At 40.6% G+C, this 20,704-nt stretch overlaps 1 protein-coding gene across 5 annotated transcripts in view; it reads left to right on the top strand.

Moving 5' to 3' along the window:
• Positions 1-8,623: 8,623 nt before the first annotated feature.
• RUFY3 (RUN and FYVE domain containing 3) overlaps positions 8,624-20,704 on the top strand; it is an 82,234-nt gene continuing 70,153 nt past the window's right edge. For all 5 annotated transcript variants that reach the window (XR_007151461.1, XR_007151460.1, XM_047855137.1 and 2 more), the window contains exon 1: positions 8,624-9,114. Coding sequence is in view for 3 of the 5 variants with exons in the window: in XM_047855137.1 (XP_047711093.1) it covers positions 8,760-9,114 (355 nt within the window). In the remaining 2 variants the exon portion in view is untranslated. The remainder of the gene's footprint in view (positions 9,115-20,704) is intronic.

Raw genomic sequence — 20,704 nt, 5'->3', positions numbered from 1 at the left:
TTAACACATCTCACACACAGGTGCTGAGTGAAATGTAGCTAATAGTATAGCGATTCCTATCATTGCACAAATACAGAGAATAAAGTAGATATATGTAAAAGTGACTCAGACATTTAATGTCCTAAGTTTAGAAGAAGAGGGGAGCATTGGGTGACTTGAAATACAGAAAATCTGGCACAAGACAAAAAGCAAGGAAATGAAGTTAGACTTAAAAAAATTTTCTATGTCAAATCCCTGCCAGATGTACAATGTTGTGGTGAGGAAAAAATGTTTTAAAGGAAGAAAAGCCTTCCATTTAGGAAAGTGAAAAAAAGTTATGCCTGTTAAATATTCCCCCAAATGTATCAAGTACTCCTTCAGAGACGTCACAATACATTATAAACGTTAATTCATTCTGGAAAAGCTAGGCCATAGATGGTGCTATCCTGATTCCGAACATAAAAAATGACCTTGCCTGATGTGAACTGATAGCTAATGAAGTAACAAAGACTGCTGTATATGATATTTATGTCACCCAAATTTTGTATTTACTCAAAGAGAACTGAGATGTGCTGGGAATCGTCATAACACGGGAATGATAAATTGCTAACTACTCAATGTGATCACTTACCATAGTGACTCCTTTGTGAACTTCGGGGAGTCTCATGGGTAACAGTTCCAATAAAATAGATTACTGGTTTCTGGCATCAGTCCAAGGCAACAACCTGTTTTATGTCAGCATGTTAAGCTATGGGTAACTATTGATAATAAAAATATTAAAAATTAAAGTGGAAGAAAATACCAAATTAGTGATCCAGTGACTTACTCTACCTGCTGACTAGCTTTGAGATAGTTTCTCTAAGCCACTGTTTCTTACCTATATTCTTATGAAGGAATTAATGTATCCTTTAATTTTTGTGTAGAAATAAATTTATTTGCTTATCAGACCTCAATGGTCAAAGCTTTTGGCAAACTGGGAAATTACTTTTTGTGATCCTAAACATAAAAAATAGCTTCGGTAACTTGAATAATTATACTCACATATCTGACACAAAAAAATAAATTCCATCTCTGAGGAGTAGCTGGAGTTGCCTATTCCTTCCTTGTCTAAAATAAAAGAATTTTAAGTTAATGTTACAGTAATATGTTAACATTACCAAAGTAATTCAAGAAAGGTGAAGGTCAGTATAATTTACATCTCAGAGATAACAATGAGGAACATGTACCACTGTCTGAATAATAAATGATCCCCCAAAATCATGTAGGATTCAACTAAAGTTCCAAATCATTCAAGCTGAAAGTTGCTTCAGGTAATAAATCATAGTTTAAAAAATTCTTTTAGGTAGTGATTCTTTTTAACACATTTGCATTTTGCCATTAAATGTGTAAACACAGAAACATAAAAATTTAACACCACCCAAATCAACAAACATTAACATGTATGTTTTAAATTTTGCTTAAAGTTTGGGGTGCATGGGTGGCTCAGTCAGTTAAGCATCTGACTTCAGCTCAGGTCATGATCTTGTGGTCCATGAGGTCGAGCCCCGTTTCAGGCTCTGTGTTGACAGCTCAGAGCCTGAAACCTGCTTGGGATTCTGTGTCTCCCTCTCTCTGCCCCTGCCCCACTCACACTCTGTCTCTCAAAAATGAGTAAATGTTAAAAAAATAATAATCAATTTTGCTTAAAGTATATTTTCTCAATATCAAGGTTTTTAATTTGATATAGTTACTTTAGCTACACATTGCAGATATGTTTTCTGGATTCCTTTATTCATTTTTGAAGAAGAAAATGACTTTTTTACATGGGTTTCTATGTAAAGCTTTAAGTGATAGTAAATACTAAGAATAAATATTTTCAAAACTACAAACAAAACAACAAAAAACTCTGGAGGAAACGAATAAAATGGTCTGCCTTAAATAATACAGGGTAGCAATTAGGAGTTTGACCTCTGGAGCCAGATTGTTCAAATCCCAGGGTCACCACTTACAGTGTGTCTTTGGCCTACTTAATCTCCATCCCAGTTTCCTCACATTGGATAATATATGATGTTATAGCCATTTAAGTAGTTAAACCATATAATGTACATTTAGAGTAGCACTTGGCAGGTAGTTAAGTGCTTAGTGTTAGTTACTGTTAATCCATTTAAAAAAATTACTCCACTTGAGTTAATTTTCTCCTTGGATCTATCATATCACAGTGCTACAATCCAGAGTGCCTAATGTGGTAGGTTTAAAAAGCAGATTTCTAAAAAAAAAAAAAAAAAAAAAAAGCAGATTTCTGTGCCCTACTATCACAGATTCTGATTTAGCTGACTTGGTGTTGATTTAGGGACTTGTATTTTTAACAGGGACTTCAGATGATCCTGATCCAGATGGTCTACAGAATACACTTCGGGAAACACTGCCCTGGGCACACCAGTTTTAGGTTTCTCTTAGCTAATAACAGGGACATGACTGCAATTAATTACAAGAATGAAATATGGGGTGGTATTAACATGGGACTACAAAACCTCAAACTTAGTCCCGTGAGAATCTCTTGAAAGCAATGGACCTTCCCCGTCCCCCGCCCCTCAGTACAATAACATAGGCTTAATCACATTTTACATACCACAAGTGGGTTCCTGGACTCTCTGAAGCTAGAAGTCCTTGGGCCTCAGGAAACTTTACACTAGGGGACTGTTCCTTTTATCCTTAAGCATTGCTTTAAATGGCCTATGTTAAATGGCCTATGTTAATATATTAGGAGATCACCTTACCATGGGTGGGACAGGAGTATATTCAAAATAAGTAGATGACTAAACAAAACTTTATTAACACCCATAATTTTTTATACTTATTAAATGAGCTCTTTTAGACATACAGTTGACACTTGAACAACAGGAGGATTAAGGATGCCAACACTCCCTGGCCCCCGCCCCACCTCCTGCCCTTACAGTTGAAAATCCATGTATCATTTTTGAATTCCCAAATACTTAACTACTAATAATAGCCTACTGTTGACCAGAAGCCTTACTGATAACGTAAACAGTCGGTTAACATCTATTTTTATATGTTATTACATACTATATTCTTACAATAAAGTAAGTAAGCTAAAGAAAAGGAAGAGAAAATACACTCACCAATCTGGACTCAATTTATTCAAAAAATCCTCAGATAAGAGTACCTGTGCAGTTCAAACCCATATTGTCAAGGGTCAACTGTACTTACATTTTTTTTTAACGTTTTATTTATTTTTGAGAGACAGAGCATGAGTAGGGGAGGGGCAGAGAGCCAGGGAGACACAGAATCTGAAGCAGGTTCTAGGCTCTGAGCTGTCAGCATAGAGCCTGAAAACAGGGCTCCAATTCACCCTGAACCAAAGTCGGACGTTTAACCAAGCCACCCAGGCACCCCATTACATTTCTAATCACACCACATTCAAAGATACACATAAAGGGAAATTAAGGCTAAATAAATAAGTTTATTCCTTAGACTTCATTTTGAGTCCAACTTCTCTGAATCATTTTTTTATTCAGGGTCCTGATGGCACAGAATTTTGAGAAGATATTATTTTTTAAAATATTTATTTGTTTTGGGGAGCCTGGGTGGCTCAGTCGGTTAAGCATCCAACTTCGGCTCACGTCATGATCTCACAGTTTGTGGGTTTGAGTCTCGCGTTGGGCTCTGTGCTGACGGCTCCGCTCAGAGCCTGTAACCTGCTTCCGATTCTGTGTCTCCTTCTCTCTCTGCCCCTCCCCCACTTGTGTTCTGTCTCTCTCTGTCTCTCAAAAATAAATAAATGTAAATTTAAAAACATTAAAAATAAATAAAATGTTTGTTTTTGAGAGAGTGCAAGCGGGGGAACAGAGGGAGGGGGACAGAAGATCCTAAGCAGGCTCTGCGCTGACAGGTTGACAGCAGCAAGCCCAATGTGGGGCTCAAACTCACTAACAGGGAGATCATGACCTGAGCTGAAGTCGGAAGCTCAACCAACCTTCTGAGCCACCCAGGTGCCCCTTAAGAAGATTTTAGAAAGAGGAAAGGGATTTTTATTGCTGGTGAGGGAGGTGGCCTGAGAACTACCAGAGGAGCAAACCTGTTGTGTTGTAAAAAGGAGAAACTCAAAGATGTCAACCTTGAGACTAGATACATTGGTGGAAGAGATGGACATGTTGCAGTTGGAGTGATTAACTGCTTAGTTAGTATGCTATGGAACCTCAAAAGAGGCATGTACCTCTTACATAAGGAAGGCAGAGAAGTTCCACTTGATAGAATCTTGGAGGAAGAGTGAGTGTAGCAATATGGGTAATGCCAAACATTTAAGTTAATCCAAAGCAACAAGGGCAAAGCAAGGTTGGGAGATAATATTGAAAAGATGGGGAGGGGTTAAATCATGAAAGACCTTAGATTGGATCCCAGATATGGAGAAGGCAAGCAAGGTTTTTAAGAAACTGTGTGACATAATTAGATCAACCTTCAGATAATTACTCATTCTAACTGCTATAGAGCAATGGGATGGGAATAGATTAAAAACAGAGACAGGAAAACCAGCTAGGTGTCCTTTGCAATAATAAAGGCAAGAAAAGAAGGTTTCAGTTAAAGCAGAGAAAACTAATTAAGGGACAGATTTCACAGAAATTTAAAAGAGAATTTAAAGAATGTATGAGAAGCAGAACAAATGGCGAATAACGTCATAGGTCAGAAAAGCAAACAACCAGATAGTTTCGACAACACTATTGAGATATTAAAACTCCAAGCTGACACAAAATATATATAAGCTTCTCTACCATAAGGCAGTTGAACTCTACTTCACAGCAAACACAAGGAACACCACTTTGCTCTTTGCTATTAGATATTCATAAAAAAAAAGTATAATTATCAAATTTAACCCAAATCATCCCTCAACATGTTTTATTTTCTATGATAAAGGTAATGCATTCATTATAGACTACTTGCAAATACAGGAAAGTAGAAAAATGGAAAAACACATCCATATTTCTCCCACCCAAATAAAACTGCCATTGTGTGACCTAGGCTAAATATATTGCTTAAGGGAAATAATTTCTTAAGAGTGCATTCTGGGACACCAAGGTGGCTCAGTTGGTTAAATGTCCAATTCTTGATTTCAGCTCAGGTCATGATCCCGGGGTTGTTGGATGGAGCCCCAGACCAGTTCTGCACTGATAGTGGCGCCTGCTTAAGATTCCCTCTTGCTTCCTCTGCCCCTCTCCCCAAAGTGCTCGAGTTCCCATTCTCTCTTCCAAAAAAAAAAAAAAAAAATTGCATTACAAGTAGTGCTTATATTTCTAAGACTATTAGAGATAAAATAAACATGGAGAGAACATATATATTGAAGTATTTTTGTAATTAATATTTTGCCAAAGTAAGTTAGTAACAGTGATCAAAATCTTGTGATTGAAAAGTAAAGCTAAGTAGACTCTACAGAGAGCTTTCACACTGAGGCTTTACATTAAATGGTATAAATAAATTTCTGCACTTATAAAATCAGAAGTTGGGGCGCCGGGGTGCTCAGTTGGTTAAACATCTGACTTCAGCTCAGGTCATGATCTCACAGCTCATGAGTTTGAGCCCCATGTCCGGCTCCGTGCTGACAGCTCAGAGCCTGGAGTCTGCTTCAAATTCTGTGCCTCCCTCTCTCTCTCTCTCTCTGCCCCTCTTCTGCTTGTGCTATGTCTCTGTCCCTCAAAAATAAACATTAAAAAAAGTTTAAAACAATAAAATCAGAAGTTAAACATAAAGTGTTAAATTGAGTGTATTATTTTCCAATAAGTCTTTTCCCAAGTACCACACAATGAAACATAAACAGCTCAAGGAAACCATTATTTTTAAATGATAACAAGCTTATATACTACACCGGAAAAAAAAAAAAAAAGACAAACAAAACCGTTTCAACTGTTTCCAAGAGGTATTTTTTCTCTTATCATAGCTCTAAAAAGCTTATGCTATCATCTTGCAGTCATGGGATCAAGACCCATGCCGGCTCCAAGGTAAGCATGGAGCCTGCTTGAGATTCTCTCTCTCTCTCTCTCTCTCTCTCTCTCTCTCTCTCTCTCCTTCTGCCCCTCCCCCACTCGCACACACTCTCACTTTCTAAAAATAAACAAATAAATAAACAGCTTATGCTAAAAGTACACCCATGACATTGATCTCTAAAAAGTTTTGTCCTATTGTCTAAGTGTCCATCCTTAAGATCACCAAAGAGTTTCAAAAAAATCAAAGATGGAAAACTAAAAAGAAAATGTAGGCAAGTTGAAAAGAATGTCTTGCTTTATTTCAGAAGAAAATTAATAAGGCTTGATTCTCACAGTGGCTTGGATTTTGTCACTTTAAAACAGTATAGTAAGATGTTCTGTGGATTTTCAAGAAGTAACATGTTTAGGCTTGTTTTTATAATCTTGGCTTCCCTAAATGTGTGTAGCAGCTGAATAGACTTTTATTGCACTAAAGTTTATGCAGAGCTGTGACTATATTATTGATCCAAAAGCTAAAAGCATAAGCAACTAGGAACTTGGAGTAGCATCTACCTTTAAAGAAAAGGCTCATAAACAGCCTTACCTATAAATTTTAAAGGACTCATACTTCAACTGGTTTTCTATATTCATTACACTGCCACTTAATTAATGACATAAAGCATAAATATAACTGCTTTTAAATGCAGAGAGGCACACACACACACACACACACACACAATACGCTGCAAAATTCCACAGCATGTCGATATTTCTAATACCTCTAGGGACCTTGACAAACTAGAATGGAGAAAGCTGGCAATTTAGACTAGATAGTATTTCACACTTTAACTTGGTGACTCCCTTGGCTGATTGTGATTTGTGAGGACTTTGCTCTTTTCTTCTACCTACAAAGGAGTAAGTGTATATTCTTGTCAAATTCTTTACTGAAACATTTCAAAACATCCCTGTGAAGGAACTAAAATACTTAAAATTTTCTGCACGCAAAAACAAGATAAAAGATCCAGTGAAGGATGGACGTTAAAACCATGCAATACATCTGGAATCTTTGTTTTTCTCTTCAAGGTATTACAGTTTGTAATTCCTAAAAAGCAAGTGTGTTTTTATTAAGACTTGCACCTTCACCAAGACTTAAATGAAAAGGTCCAAACAACCTAAAGATACAATGAAAAGTTGTTTTTGTTTTTTTTTTACCCTCAGTTTTGTTTTACTACTGTAAATTATATGCTGTTTTGCCACGGTGATGAAATATAGCTTATAATAATTATTTTACCCTATGCCAAATCTTGTTTTAAAGGTTTTCCCTATATTTCTTATTTAATCCCCACATCTCTATGAGTAAGTAATAGAATAATTTTTACAAAAGAGGAATCCTGGCTCAAAAGACAACTCAAGCAGGCAGTAGCGCTGGGATCCACAGGTCAGGGAAATGCCAGAAACTGAAAAGCTACTAAGAAATTGTCAGACTCCTTGAAATCAGCCTCTTGTAAACATCTGTTTAAATACTTTTTGCTTAAAAGTTTTGACGGAAAAGAGTATTAGAAGTTTCATGTTAATTTCTTGTACTTTCGAGAGTGGTTTTCAGAGAATATTAACAGTAAAAAGGTTTAGTTTCCTAGAGAAGTATAACTTTCTCTACAGGGGGAAAGACGGACCAGAGAAAGAGAAAAGCAAGTGGGCAAAATGTTACACAACAGTGATTTTTAATTAAAAGTCAACATGGATTCTATGCCAGCATTTTGCAACCTGAACACAAAGCTAATCTGCTAGGAAATGCAAGGACACATTCACAGAATCCAGCGTAAGAAATAACGATAATACTGCAAATTGTCTTTATTAGAGAAAGAAATGTTTACTTATGGGAATTACTGGATCAGTAATCATTGATTCAAACATTCAGAATAAAGCAACAGCGGCCAATTACTAGCGAGACGGAAGCACTATGAAAGTGAAAACTGCCGACCTATAATAGGCGCTTGCCGTATAAATTCTGATCTGTTTGGCTTAAAATGCACTCATGCGCACCCAGAACACCGGAAAACCAGGGAGTTGAAGTCAAAGCAAATACAAGATTTCTACAGGGCGCACAAGAGAGGGAACAAAAGAGGTGGTAGAAGGAAGACACCCACCTCTAGTTTCTCACATAAAAAGCTCAGGAATCAAAACCGTGAATCAACGGTTAAAGTTCTAGTGTGTGAAAGGCAAATGGTACAGTTTAATACCCGGGGGGAGGGAGGTTCCTTTTTAAAATTAGCTTTGTCCTCTTCTCCCACCCAGATCTTTGTGCCTCCGTGCTACGGCTGAAGTTAGGCTGCAACACAAAACGCCGCTAGCTATCTCGCCAGGTCTCCCACCTTTCAAGCACTGGGGAGGGCAAACACACCTGACAGTTTAAGAGGGCCGTGCCGGGGGCGGGTAAGGACGCGCACGGGGCGCCGTCTCCTCCCCTAGGGTCGGGAGGGAGGTCAACGCCGGCGGAGGGAAGCGGAAGGTGGGAAGTGGGAAGAGGAGGACGCCGCCCCCTAGGGGAGCCGCGCCGCAGGCTGGGGGCCGGGGCGGGAGGGGCGGGCGAGAGGAGGCGGCCGGTAGGGAGACCGCTCCGTCGGGCGGGGCCGTCGCACCAGCTGGCTCGGACCCCGGCGGGGCGGGCTGTAGACGGCGCGGCGGAGCCCAGACGCCGGCCCGCGGCCAAGGAGAAAGGTGGCGGCGGCGACGCGGACGGGACGAGGCGGCGGCTCGCCGCCGTGACCCTCTACTCCCCGGCCCAGGCCCGGGCGCGAGTACGAAGCGGCGGCGAAGGAAGGAGCGAGCATGGCTGAGACCGCGCCGCCGCCCAACGCCGGCGCGGAAAGTTGCAGCGAGGAACCGGCGAGGGGCGGGGAGCAGCTGCTGGAGGAGCCGAGCCGCGCTCCAGCCGGGGGCGCGGACCGAGAGGGCGAGGCGGGGCCGCCGCTGGCCTCTCCTGCCGGGCAGTCGGATCCCGGCTCACCAGTGGCCGCCCCCTTCTTCCTGCTCTACCCAGGCGATGGAGGCGCCGGCTTCGCAGCGCGCCCGCCGCCGCAGCAGCAACAGCGCTCCTGGAGGACCCCGCCGTCGCCGGGCTCCCCGCTGCCTTTCCTGCTACTGAGCTACCCGAGCGGCGGCGGCGGCGGCGGCGGCAAGCACCGTGAGTGGCGGCGGGAAGGGGGGACTCGGCCGGGAAGGGTGCAGGGGGGCTGCCGCGGTCCGGGCGCCGGACTGTTTACCTCGGAGTCTCCCCAGGCCGCTGGCTCCCGCCCGGCTCGGCTTCCCCTCCCCTCCTGGGCCGGACGCTCGTCCTCGCCAGCCTCCCACGTGCTCGCCGGGTCCCAGCCCCCGGTCCCAGGCTGGGTGCCTTTCCCGGAGGAGCCGAGGAGGGGGCGGCGCCCAGAGACCCGGCAGCCCCGTTGGCCCGCCTTCTGTGAGCTCCAGGCTCTGGGGCCGCGGAGTAGGTGTGGCTGCTGCGCCGCCGCCGCCCGGGCGGCCTCGGTTGTACCACTAAAATTTTTACGAGCGTTCACGCCACACCCGTAAATATCACAGATGCGTCCAAGGGATTGAGAAGAGAAATCAGGAACAGTACGCGAGTTGACATGAATGGAATGTGTGGTTTTGGAGGGGCCCCTCCCGAGATCGTATCGTTTGGCAGGCAGAGGCCTCCACCTTTTAATACCACCGCCTCGGGAGCCCCTTGAATGCAGCGGACCTCACTTTCTGCTTTATCAGTCAACAGCTGTTCATTGCTACTTGCCAGGAGCGGGGTCCTAGAGTAGGCAGTGTGTGTAAAAAGACTTGGAGGAGTGTTAAATCTGGTTTAACATGACAGGGTCTTACAGTATGAAAATGTGGCTGAGGATACAAGGCATGCTGTAAATGCCAAGTACTTTGTTGTATGAGTTCTGAAAAGGGGGAGAAACTTGCCTAAGGTGATGAGGGAATCTCTCCCAGAAATAGAGCCAGAGACTTCTTTTCTCACCAGAGCAAGCCTTTTAACTGCTCTACACAACCAAGAAATCCTGACTTTGTCTTTTCTACCCCTAATCCATCCCTTATGACATTAAGAGTCAAATGTTTTCTGTGTGCATATGCTGTGATTATCATAGTTAATCCTCACATCTGTGAGACAAATAGGATGCCACGTTTTCAGATCAAGCTGAGGATCAGTATTATTGAATGATTTGACCCAAGTAACAGCTTTAGAGTAGGACTGAAGTTGACCCAGATTCCTTGCCTACCAAGCCCGTGCTCCTTAAACAAACACCAAACCTCTGAAACTGGGGGCATGGTTCTCTTAGGTTAGGAGCCATTGGGTTCAGCTGGAGGTAATAGTCCAGTGTCACCGTTTCTGTTACTTACCTAGAAAGAGGGCCAACACTGACCACTGACAAAAAGTCTTAGTAAAACCATAGGTTGTGTGTTGGAGTAGTATGTGCTAATCTCAAGATGGGAGTGCCTAATCAAGGTAAAAATTAGTCCTTTAATCAGTAGGGGAAGTGAAGATAATATTCACAACATTACTTTCAATTTTCTAAGGAATCTGCTTTCTACTTTGTTCTTTAAGCATGGCCTCTATTTTCTCCTTAAAATTTTATTTCTGTGTAATCTGCTTATTAACCACATCACTATAGAATGAAGACACTCCTATCAATTCTTTATAATTCTGTAAAGGTTGTGGTACAACCATTAGTTATTTATTTATTTTAATGTTTATTTATTTTTGAGAGAGAGAGTGCGCAGGTGCGTCGTGGGAGGGGCAGAGAAGGAGAGGGAGACCCAGAATCCAAAGCAGGCTCCAGACTGTGAGCCGTCAGCACAGCGCCTAACGCAGGGCTTGAACTCACCAACTGCGAGATCATGACCTGAGCAGAAGTCGGAGTCTCAACCCACTGAGCCACCCAGGCACCCCACAAACTTTATGGACAGAGCAAATGCTCAACTGTGGAGGTGTCAGCTGTGGGGATTATCTGAATTTCAGTTAATTTCCTTGATGCTTCCTCCTATTAAGGATTAGCTTTTTTTTTTTTTAAGTATTGTTAGAAAATGAGGGCCTAAGCATGATCAAGATCAGGAATGAAGACTTGAAGCTTCATAGGTGTGATCTCTTAGTCTCTACCTTACAATACAGATGTATTGAGCAGTTCTTGTCCTGAGTTTTTATTTTTACCTTATTTTTTGTTTTTTTCTTTTCTTTTTTTTTTTTTTTTTGAGAGAGAGAGGGAGAGAATCTTAAGTAGGCTCCATGTCCAGCATGGAGCTGAACATAGTCTTAATCCTGTGACCACAAGATCATGACCTGAGCCTAAATCACGTGTCGGAGGATTAACTGAGCCACCCAGGCACCCCACCTTGTTATTTTTATATGTACTTCAGAACACATGCATACTTGGAAAAAGGAATACTCAATAAATTAAAAGATTTTTTTGTGGCTGCCCTGCAGAGTCAATGCAGTATTACTTTCTATCATGTACAGTATGCAAGCCTTGGTTTGCAAGCCTAATTCGTTCCAGAAACATGCTTGTAATCCAAAGCACTGTGTATCAAAGCGGATTTCCCTATAAGAAATAATGGAAACTCAGATGATTCATTCCACAACCCAAAAACATTCATATGAAAATGAATAAAATACTGTAATATAATACAAAATAACAAAGAAAATATACAATATAAAGAAGCATAAATTAACCTTCACTTACCTTTGAAAACCTTCATGGCTTGTGTGAGGGAGACGAGAGAGGAGGGTCATTGTGTAGGATGACTTTCACTATCGTTAACGGATGTTGAGTACAGTATAAATAAACTCTTGTCATACACAGTATTTAATGTGTCTGGCAAGAAGGCAGCAGAGGAAGGGGTCTCTGTCTGCATGTAGCCTGCATGTAGCCTGACCTAGAATGAAGCAAAGCATTCCTAAGCTTAGTCTTGTTTGGAAAAGCAAGGGACCGTCCAGAGGTGCTTTGAAGTGGCAAAAAACACACTAGTGCCAGTTGTGGGCACCTTCCAACATGCAAAAATCTCTGCCAAATACTGCGGCCTGAGACCGACATGGGACCATACCCCACAATCCTGTAGAGAGAGAGGGAGAGAGAGAGAACCATTGGCTCAGTTGTGATCATGTGACATTCAGCATCACGTACTACTTGTATTGCAAGACATCGCTTGTTAATCAAGTTAAAATTTATTAGAACGTTTTCCTTGTCTTGCGGAACACTCAGAACAAGTTACAGTCACAAGGTTTTACTGTACCTGGATATCAGAACTCTGCATCTCCTGGCTGTTCACTTGAGCAACCTGAGGAAACAGTTGTTGGTGGTTTTTTTTTTTAATTGTTTTTTTTTTTTTTAACATTTATTTATTTTTGAGACAGAGCATGAACAGGGGAGGGTCAGAGAGAGGGAGACACAGATTCTGAAACAGGTTCCAGGCTCTGAGCTGTCAGCACAGAGCCTGACGTGGGGCTCGAACTCACGGACCGTGAGATCATGACCTGAGCCGAAGTCGGCCGCTTAACCGACTGAGCCACCCAGGCGCCCCCTGAGGAAACAGTTTTAAAAAGATTTCTCATTTCAGTTACCAGGACAGTACTTAGATTCAACCTCAGTACCCAATGAGTATTTGCCTCCTCATCACCCAGTTTTTAACTCTTGTTAATGTCTTTGCCCAAAGTACTTAATACAATAATTTTGAGGTGTTGTATATTAAGGCAATGCCATCTTTTTTATTGTAGATACCTTGATTGTATTCAGATATTTTAAAAATTAACCTTTACATTTGAGTTCAGCTTTGTTTATTTTTTTATTTATTTTTTTTAACGTTTGTTTATTTTTGAGACAGAGAGAGACAGAGCATGAATGGGGGAGGGTCACAGAGAGAGGGAGACACAGAATCCGAAACAGGCTCCAGGCTCTGAGCTGTCAGCACAGAGCCCAACGCGGGGCTCGAACCCACGGACTGTGAGATCATGACCTGAGCCGAAGTCGGACCCTTAACCGACCGAGCCACCCAGGCGCCCCGAGTTCAGCTTTGTTTAAATGACACTGATAAAGAATAGCAAAAATGTGTGTAGGGAAGGTAGCTTAAACTTTTCAGTGTTCATAATGTGTACTATGTCAGTGTAAAATCGTGCTAGATATAATATCCTTAATATATTCATCATGTTTAAATACAGCAGGAAGGAAGGCTTCTGATTTGCTGTGTTGGATTATGTTCCTTTCTGAGTCTTTGAGTCTGCTAATTAGCTAGTCTGCTAATTTTTTATGCTTCTAGCTTTTAAATGTCATAAAAATTCCTAACCATGCCTTTAAAAAAAAAAAAATGTTTATTTTGAGAGAGGGAGAGTGAGCAGGGGAGGAGCAGAGAGGGAGAGAGGGAGAGAATCCGAAGCAGGCTCCACACTGTTAGCACAGAGCCTGATGTAGGGCTTGATCTCCTGAACCATGAGATCATGACCTGAGCTGGGATCAAGAGTCAGACACTTAACCAACTGAGCCACCCGGGCGCCCCCTTACTATGCCTTTTAAAAAATATTTGATCTATAAAAACTACAGGTAACACATAACATAAATCTATTGTCATTGTTTAAATATTTACAGTACAAGAGTACATTGAATACAAAGTGAACTTTCCTTTTGGGTAGGAGACCTACCACCTTTTCTGAGGATACCACTTTTGAGTTTGGTGAGTTTTCTTCCAGAACTTTAGCATGCATTCACAGACATGTATGTGTTCATATTTCATGAGGCTTTTTCCCCTTTGGTGTATGACCTTCCACACTAATTTCTCATAAATGATATGAGGAGCTACTTGCATGCCGTGGTACAATGCTTTTAATGCTTCCCTTTTCCATCCTAACTTTAAAAGGCTTCTCATGGATGAGTAAGAGATGGCTTCTTGGTGTTGGAGTGAAGAGGCACTCCTGCTGTCTGCATAGTTATCAGCTTCTGACAGTGATTCGTTTCTTCTTCCAACTCCCAGAGCCACAGCTAACATTTATGTTTAGGGCAATGACATGCAAATAAACCCACATCTCTGACTTTGTCTTTTCCATTTCTAACAATGTACCAAAAAAAAAAAAAGTTGCACTCAACAAAGAAGCAACTTTCTTTCTGTACTTGTATGTGCTGTTGTGAGATGGTAGAAGGGCTAGGAGGGGAATAGAAGGAAGAAAAAAAGTGGGAAGGAATGGTAGCATTGCTATGTCCACCCACTGTAAAGTTGAGTATAGCTAATAGTGAATGCCTTGTTGAGCCCTGGAAAGTGCAGAGAATGAGGGTTTCTGGAAACATTCACAGATGTGCTTTCTCACAGATGCACTTTAAGAACCCATGTTGGGGAAGGAACTGTCTCATTTATGTATAAATGCAGTAATGAGTAAGGGAAAAAATAGTTTTATGTTCGGTTTATACACATATATACAATATAAAGGTGTATATTATATATGTATGTGTGCATGTATATATATTATTTGTGTATATGTATATATTCTGATCTTAATTTATCTTCCATGGGCATTTCTATTATTGTGTCTTTTTTCTTTTTTCATTGTTTAATAGCACTCCAGAAAACATTATACCTGGTTAGCAGTTGAATACACATTAATTAGTTGACCTGATGTATTGCTTTTTTTTAATTTTGAAAAGACAAAAATACTCCATTCTATTTTGTAAATGTAGCGGCATCTGCTCAAAACTGATAGGTATTCGGGGAAGGATTGAACAATGAGAACCTAAAAGTATTTAAGGTTCATCTTTATACTAGTAGTTTTTAGAATAGCAGATGGAGCTGTGACTTTTTTAAAGACAGCTTTTTGGTATAATTGACGTAGAGTGGTTCCTCCATTTACAATGCTGTGATTCATAGGCTTTCAGCTCTTTCCCAACTGTGTTAAGCATACTTTACCTGTGTTAAGAATCACTTTCTGATCTATTAAATGTTATTTTGTCAAATGACAGATATAAACACCCATAGAAAAGGAAAAAAACCCATCAGAAATGTAGCATCTTCAGACTTAAAAAAATTTTTTTTAACATTTATTTATTTTTGAGAGAGAGGGACAGAATGCAAGTGGGTTAGGGACAGAGAGGGAGGGAGACACAGAATCCGAAGCAGGCTCTAGGCTTAGAGCTGTCAGCATAGAGCCCAATGAGGGGCTCAAACTCATGAGCTGTGAGATCATGGCCTGAGCTAAAGTTGGATGCTCAAGCGACTGAGCCACCCAGGTGCCCCCATCTTCAGACAGTTTAATTGTAAGTTAGTGACTACCAGAGAACTAGAGTTTAGAACTAAAGAGTATCTAAATACAGGTGGGTCTTTTCCACCCACAGCTGCAGTGACCTGGTGAGGTATGGGGAGCTGGTTCATGCCCCGAATTCCCCCAATTCCTGCATCCTTTGGCTACAAGAGCCTGTCTGCTGCTTCCTTTCCTGATACAGCTCTTATTATCACTGCTGCCTAACTTATCACAGTTTGTCTTCCCAACCAATTTCTCCCCTTCTGCTTCCTTTCATTTGTTTTACTTACACTTCTGGCCCGGTATTATCAAAAAGCTCACACTCTGATTGACAAAACAACAATTTCAGAATATTAGATGTAATCTTTGAGACTTTGTTTTGACTGCCCCCCTCTTGATAATCGTAGGTTAATTCTTTATACACAGAGTTTTCTTTTTTCTTATTTCTGGTCTTAGCTTCATTTTGGATACTAGAGGATCCTAAAAGGCTCTCCATTAGATGAAAGAAGCTTTACTGTAGTTCTGTAATCCAAACAGCTACAAAGAAAGAATGTGAGTAGTAAGATAATAGTAGTAGTAGTTAGTGGCTACCATTTTATGGAATATTTTTATGTGCCCTGCAAAGAGCTAAAAAGTTCACATTTATCAATACGTGCTGATTTTTATTAAAATTTGCAACAGATAGAAGAGCTGATACTTAAAAACTACTCTCTTAACAATGAAAACTGAATGGGGCACCTGGGTGGCTCAGTTGGTTAAGTGTCTGACTTTGGCTCAGGTCATGATCTCGCGGTTTGTGGGTTAAAGCCCCACATTGGGCTTTGTGCTAACAGCTCAGAGCCCGGAGCCTGTTTCAGGTTCTGTGTCTCCCTCTCTCTGCCCCTCCCCTGCTCGTGCTCTGTCTCTCCTTCTCTCTCAAAAATAAATAAACATAAAAAAAAATGAAAACTGAAAAAAAAATGAGTCCATGTAGAACTCATATAAGTAGATGTATACAACTTATGTTTTTTGTCAGAGTATTTGGTTCAGTATCTCTAAATGACTTATCTAAATTATTATAAAATACAAAAATTCTGATAGAGTAGCCTTAGATTTGCATTTGCAAATCTGGAGACACAGATTCTGTGGTTTTAGGATAGTTCTTAATTCAAATTTTGCACCTATCAATCACCTGGACATCTTGTTAGCACAGATTTCTGGCCCTATCCCCAGAGGTGTTTTGTTTGTTTATTTTTAGTGAGGCACAACTGACGTATAACACTACATTAATTTCAGGTATACAACATAATGATTCAATATTTGTTTATATTGCAGTTTTTTTAAGTGAAGGACAGAATGAATTCACATTCCTGCATAGTGTGGTGTCACAGCTCATGTTCTTAATCACTGTATGCTCCCTCACCAAAGCATTAAATCAGTTTAGGTAGAAAGCAGTAAGTTTGGTGAGAGAGAGAGCAGAGCAAAAGTGGCAAAGAAAGCAACTTTTGGAGCTAAAAGATTAGTATTGGCCTCAAAACATATTCACTTGACTTACTCTGTCTTGCATCTTTTTCCTTTTTGTTTAGCAGAAATCTGTGTTAAAGAGATGGAATCTTACAAAGAAGCTAAGAGAACATATTCTTCTAGTATAGGTTATAGGTAGTAAAAAGTCTGGGAGAATAACATAGCAGAATTAACTGGATGAAATAATGATATTTTCTTGTTGTCTAACATACTTGAAAATTCCTTAAATAATTAAGTGTTGCCTAAAAGACACGCTGCCTCTTTACCATTGTACAAAAGGTAATGGGTCCCCATCATAAATTAAAGAGTCCCTATTTATGTATGTAAGTAAGTAAGTAAGCTCTACATCCAGTGTGGGGCTCAAACTCACAACCCCAAGATCAAGAATCACAGGCTCTACCGACTGAGCCAGCCAGGCGCCCTAAAGAACCCCATTTTAGGGGTGCCTGGGTGGCTCAGTCGATTGGGCATCTGACTTCAGCTCAGGTGCTGATCTCGTGGTTCAGGAGTTCCAGCCCTGAGTCAGGCTCTGTGCTGACAGGTCAGCACCTGGAGCCTGCTTTGGATTCTGTGTCTCCCTCTCTCTCTCTACCCCTCCCCTGCTCACACCCTGTCTCTCTCTCAAAAATAAATATTAAAACAAAAAAAAAATTTTTAATGAGTTTTGCAGGATATCTGAACTGTTGTTTTTCCACCCAAACCTTATTAACATGGAAACTTCTTCCTCTAGGGTAAAGTGGCTCAAGTGTGAGCTGTAACATTTATTTTGGGAAGTCAGTAGTGTAAGATAGCATGACTTAAAATTATGAGAAAGGAAATGTTTTTAGAGTTACAGAGCGGTGGTACTTGAGAGAGTATCAGTATGATCCCGCCCACCTACTGTAACTACTTCCGAATAATGGGAAGGTTCATGGTCTTCCTAAAGCCCACCAGGCAAGGGCTGCTGACCAAGGTGGGTATCCCTGATTGCAGGGACCCTGTTAGTGACTGACTGGTTCTATACTTGTTCTGTACCAAGTAGACATGACAGGCAGCATGTGTCAGAGGGAGTGGCATGGAAACTGAAAAGAAGTTTATAGGGGCAGAGGTGGGGAAATTTGAAACCTCATAAAACATAGGAAAAGAGCCTGTCAGACTGTGACAGCAAGAGGCATGTAGAAAGCAGAAATTGTTTGAGCATGTTGCCTTTTAGAATACGGTTCCTCTAATTTTAGAATCTGTTTAGGGACTCTACAGGCATAAACATCTGCTTCCTCTGCCTTTTTTATGAACTTAAGAAATCTGGTCACCTGATATGAATGCCTGGTAAAGTTCTGACCCATGTCTTCCTTCCTCAAGGCCTGAGAGATGCCCCAGCATCCCCTTTGCTCACATCTCCTTTTGACTTTCCTCTACCTCAGTCCTGTGAGCTTTCATCCTTACTGACTTACGCTTCATGTGATAGTAGCATTTTTCCCCCCAGAATCCTCAAGCACCTATAATGATGATAATGGCTAGTATTTACTGACTGCTTACTTTGTACAAAGTGCCATGCTAAGCATTTTACTTAACATTACTTCCGTGAAATCTGAAGTAGTTAATATTATTATCCCCATTCTGTCAGTGAAGAAACAGGCACAGAAACAAATACTATGCCAAAGTTATTCAGCCTCTAAAGGTGGATCTAGGATTCACTGTGGGCTTTCCGACTCTACATGCTCTCAGCCTCCTTTACTGCCGCCCATTACCGGAATCCCATCCTAAACTGAAGGCTCCTTTTCAGACAGCAGCAGTCCTTTAGTTCCTCATTCTGCTCAGTGAGGCCCTACTTCCTAAACGAATAAATAAATGTGAAATTCAATAGTTATGTATGTAAACAACACTGAATAGCCGTCTGTGCACCTGTAATTGCCTGTTTTTTGTCTACTACCTTGTTCTTATGTCCCTTGTGACTAACACATAGTAGGTGCCCATTGCATGTTAAATGAATGAATCTGTTAGGTACAAGTGACTAAAGCCTGCGTTAGAATGACTTATTTGTTGGGGCATGAATATAGGTTGGTTTTGAGGAACTTGGAAGTTTTCATGGTTAAGGTGAAACAGGAGGGTGAAAACATACCATTGCAAGAGTATAGAGTGCTTTGGAGTTACATATCTACACCAACAAGTATCTTTTGAGACTGATACTTGGTAGGTCCTGTTTTAAGCAGATGTACAATGGTGTGTAAAGCAGGCAAAGTTCTCATGGAGCCCATGAGCTTTGTGAAGCTAGCTTTTTAGTTTCATTTTATAGTTGAGTAAATCAGGATAGGAGCAGGATAAATTTCCAAAGATATCTACTAAGTTGCTGGTAGCTTTACATCTGTAAATCATTACCTACTGCCACTTAGCCATGAAATCAGTTTTAGTTACTAAGATAGGAATTAGCTCTAGCCTGATGCTGGTTAATTTTAATAAGTGAAAAGATTATGCATGGTAATACTCCTGGTGGTTTTTGTTCCTAACAAAATAATTAACTCAGGTATAATCATTTTTTAGTACTTATTATCATTCTTGGTTAATATCTACAAAGTAATACTGAGCCTTTCAAATGTATAAATCTACAATTGTAGAAATCTCACCATCAGAGGTAAACAATAGATTTTTGTCTGAGAGAAGGAAAGAAGTAAGAGGGACGGAAGTGGGTGGAAGACTGGAGCATGTGAAAAAATCATGATCATTCAACTGAATAATCTTATACTTTAGCAGAAACATCTAGACTTTCCACCAATGTCATCATGATGGCATTTCATCAAAGAAACCCTTTTGTGCTGACAGCACCTAGTAAAATGTGGGGGTGGGGGTGGGAGAATTATTTTCTTAAATTGTAAAACTGTGATCCCAGAGGCTTTGGGAAGTAGAACTTGTGAGGTTTACAAACTGATTTAGTTGCACAAGTCAATAAGTTTTAAAAAGCACCAGTATGTGCCCAATAGAAACTAGGTAATAGGAGACAACTACCTATAAAAGAAATGTGAAATAGTTTCTTACCTTCAGACCTGTTGAGAATTGGTATACCTACAAGAAATCTATTTCTGGGGGCACCTTGGTGGATCATTCGGGTAAGTGTCTGACTCTTGATTTCGGCTCAGGTCATGATTTCACAGTGGTGACATCAAGCCCCAAGTGAGATTCCCTCTCTCCTTCTCCCTCTGCTGCTCCCCCACTTGCGCGCCTCTCTCTCTCTCTCTCTCTCTCTCTCTCTCTCTCTCTCTCTTTCTCTCAAAAAAAAAGAAATCTATTTCTGAAAAGTATTTAAATAATATTATTTAAAACAAAAAAAAAATTAGAAATAACCCATACATGCTCACCAGCATGAAAATGGATCAGAAAATTTTTTACACATACAATGGAATATCACCTCATAATACAGCAGCCAAAAAGATAAATTATAGCACACTACAATGTGGATGAATCTTTAAAAATGCAATGTTGAGGGGCACCTAGGTGGCTCAGTAGGTTGAGTGTCCAACTTCGGCTCAGGTCATGATCTCACCTTTCATGAGTTCAAGCCCCATATCAGGCTTACTGCTGTCAGCGCAGAACCTGCTTCAGATCTTCTGTCTCCCTCTCTCTGCCCCTCCCCTGCTTGTGCTCTCTGAAAAAATAAATATTTAAAACATAAATAAAATGCAATGTTGAGCGAAAGGCTTTCATACAGCATGAAACGCTTTCTGTAAAGTTAAGATGAAGCTAAATATATTGTTTAGGCATCCATATATTCATAATAATACTTTTAAAGTAAGGTAATGATATACACAAAATTCAGAAGTAATTGCCTCAAAAGGGGAGGCAGGAATTCAGAAGAGAGAAGGAACACATAAATTTGTTGGTTCATTTCATCAGTTAGGCAATGATTTCATGGATATTGGTTGTATTTTTAAAGTATTAAAACTATATTTTGAAGTTTGCTATTTGAAGAAGTTCTGGAATAAGTCATTTGAGAAAATAATTTCCCCTTCATTAATCTTTTCACACTACTGACTGTATT

The sequence above is a fragment of the Prionailurus viverrinus genome, chromosome B1 (assembly GCF_022837055.1).
Source record: "Prionailurus viverrinus isolate Anna chromosome B1, UM_Priviv_1.0, whole genome shotgun sequence".
Lineage (NCBI taxonomy): Eukaryota > Metazoa > Chordata > Mammalia > Carnivora > Felidae > Prionailurus > Prionailurus viverrinus.
Note: the sequence above shows the minus strand (reverse complement) of the source record. Positions and strands in the feature narration are given on the sequence as shown.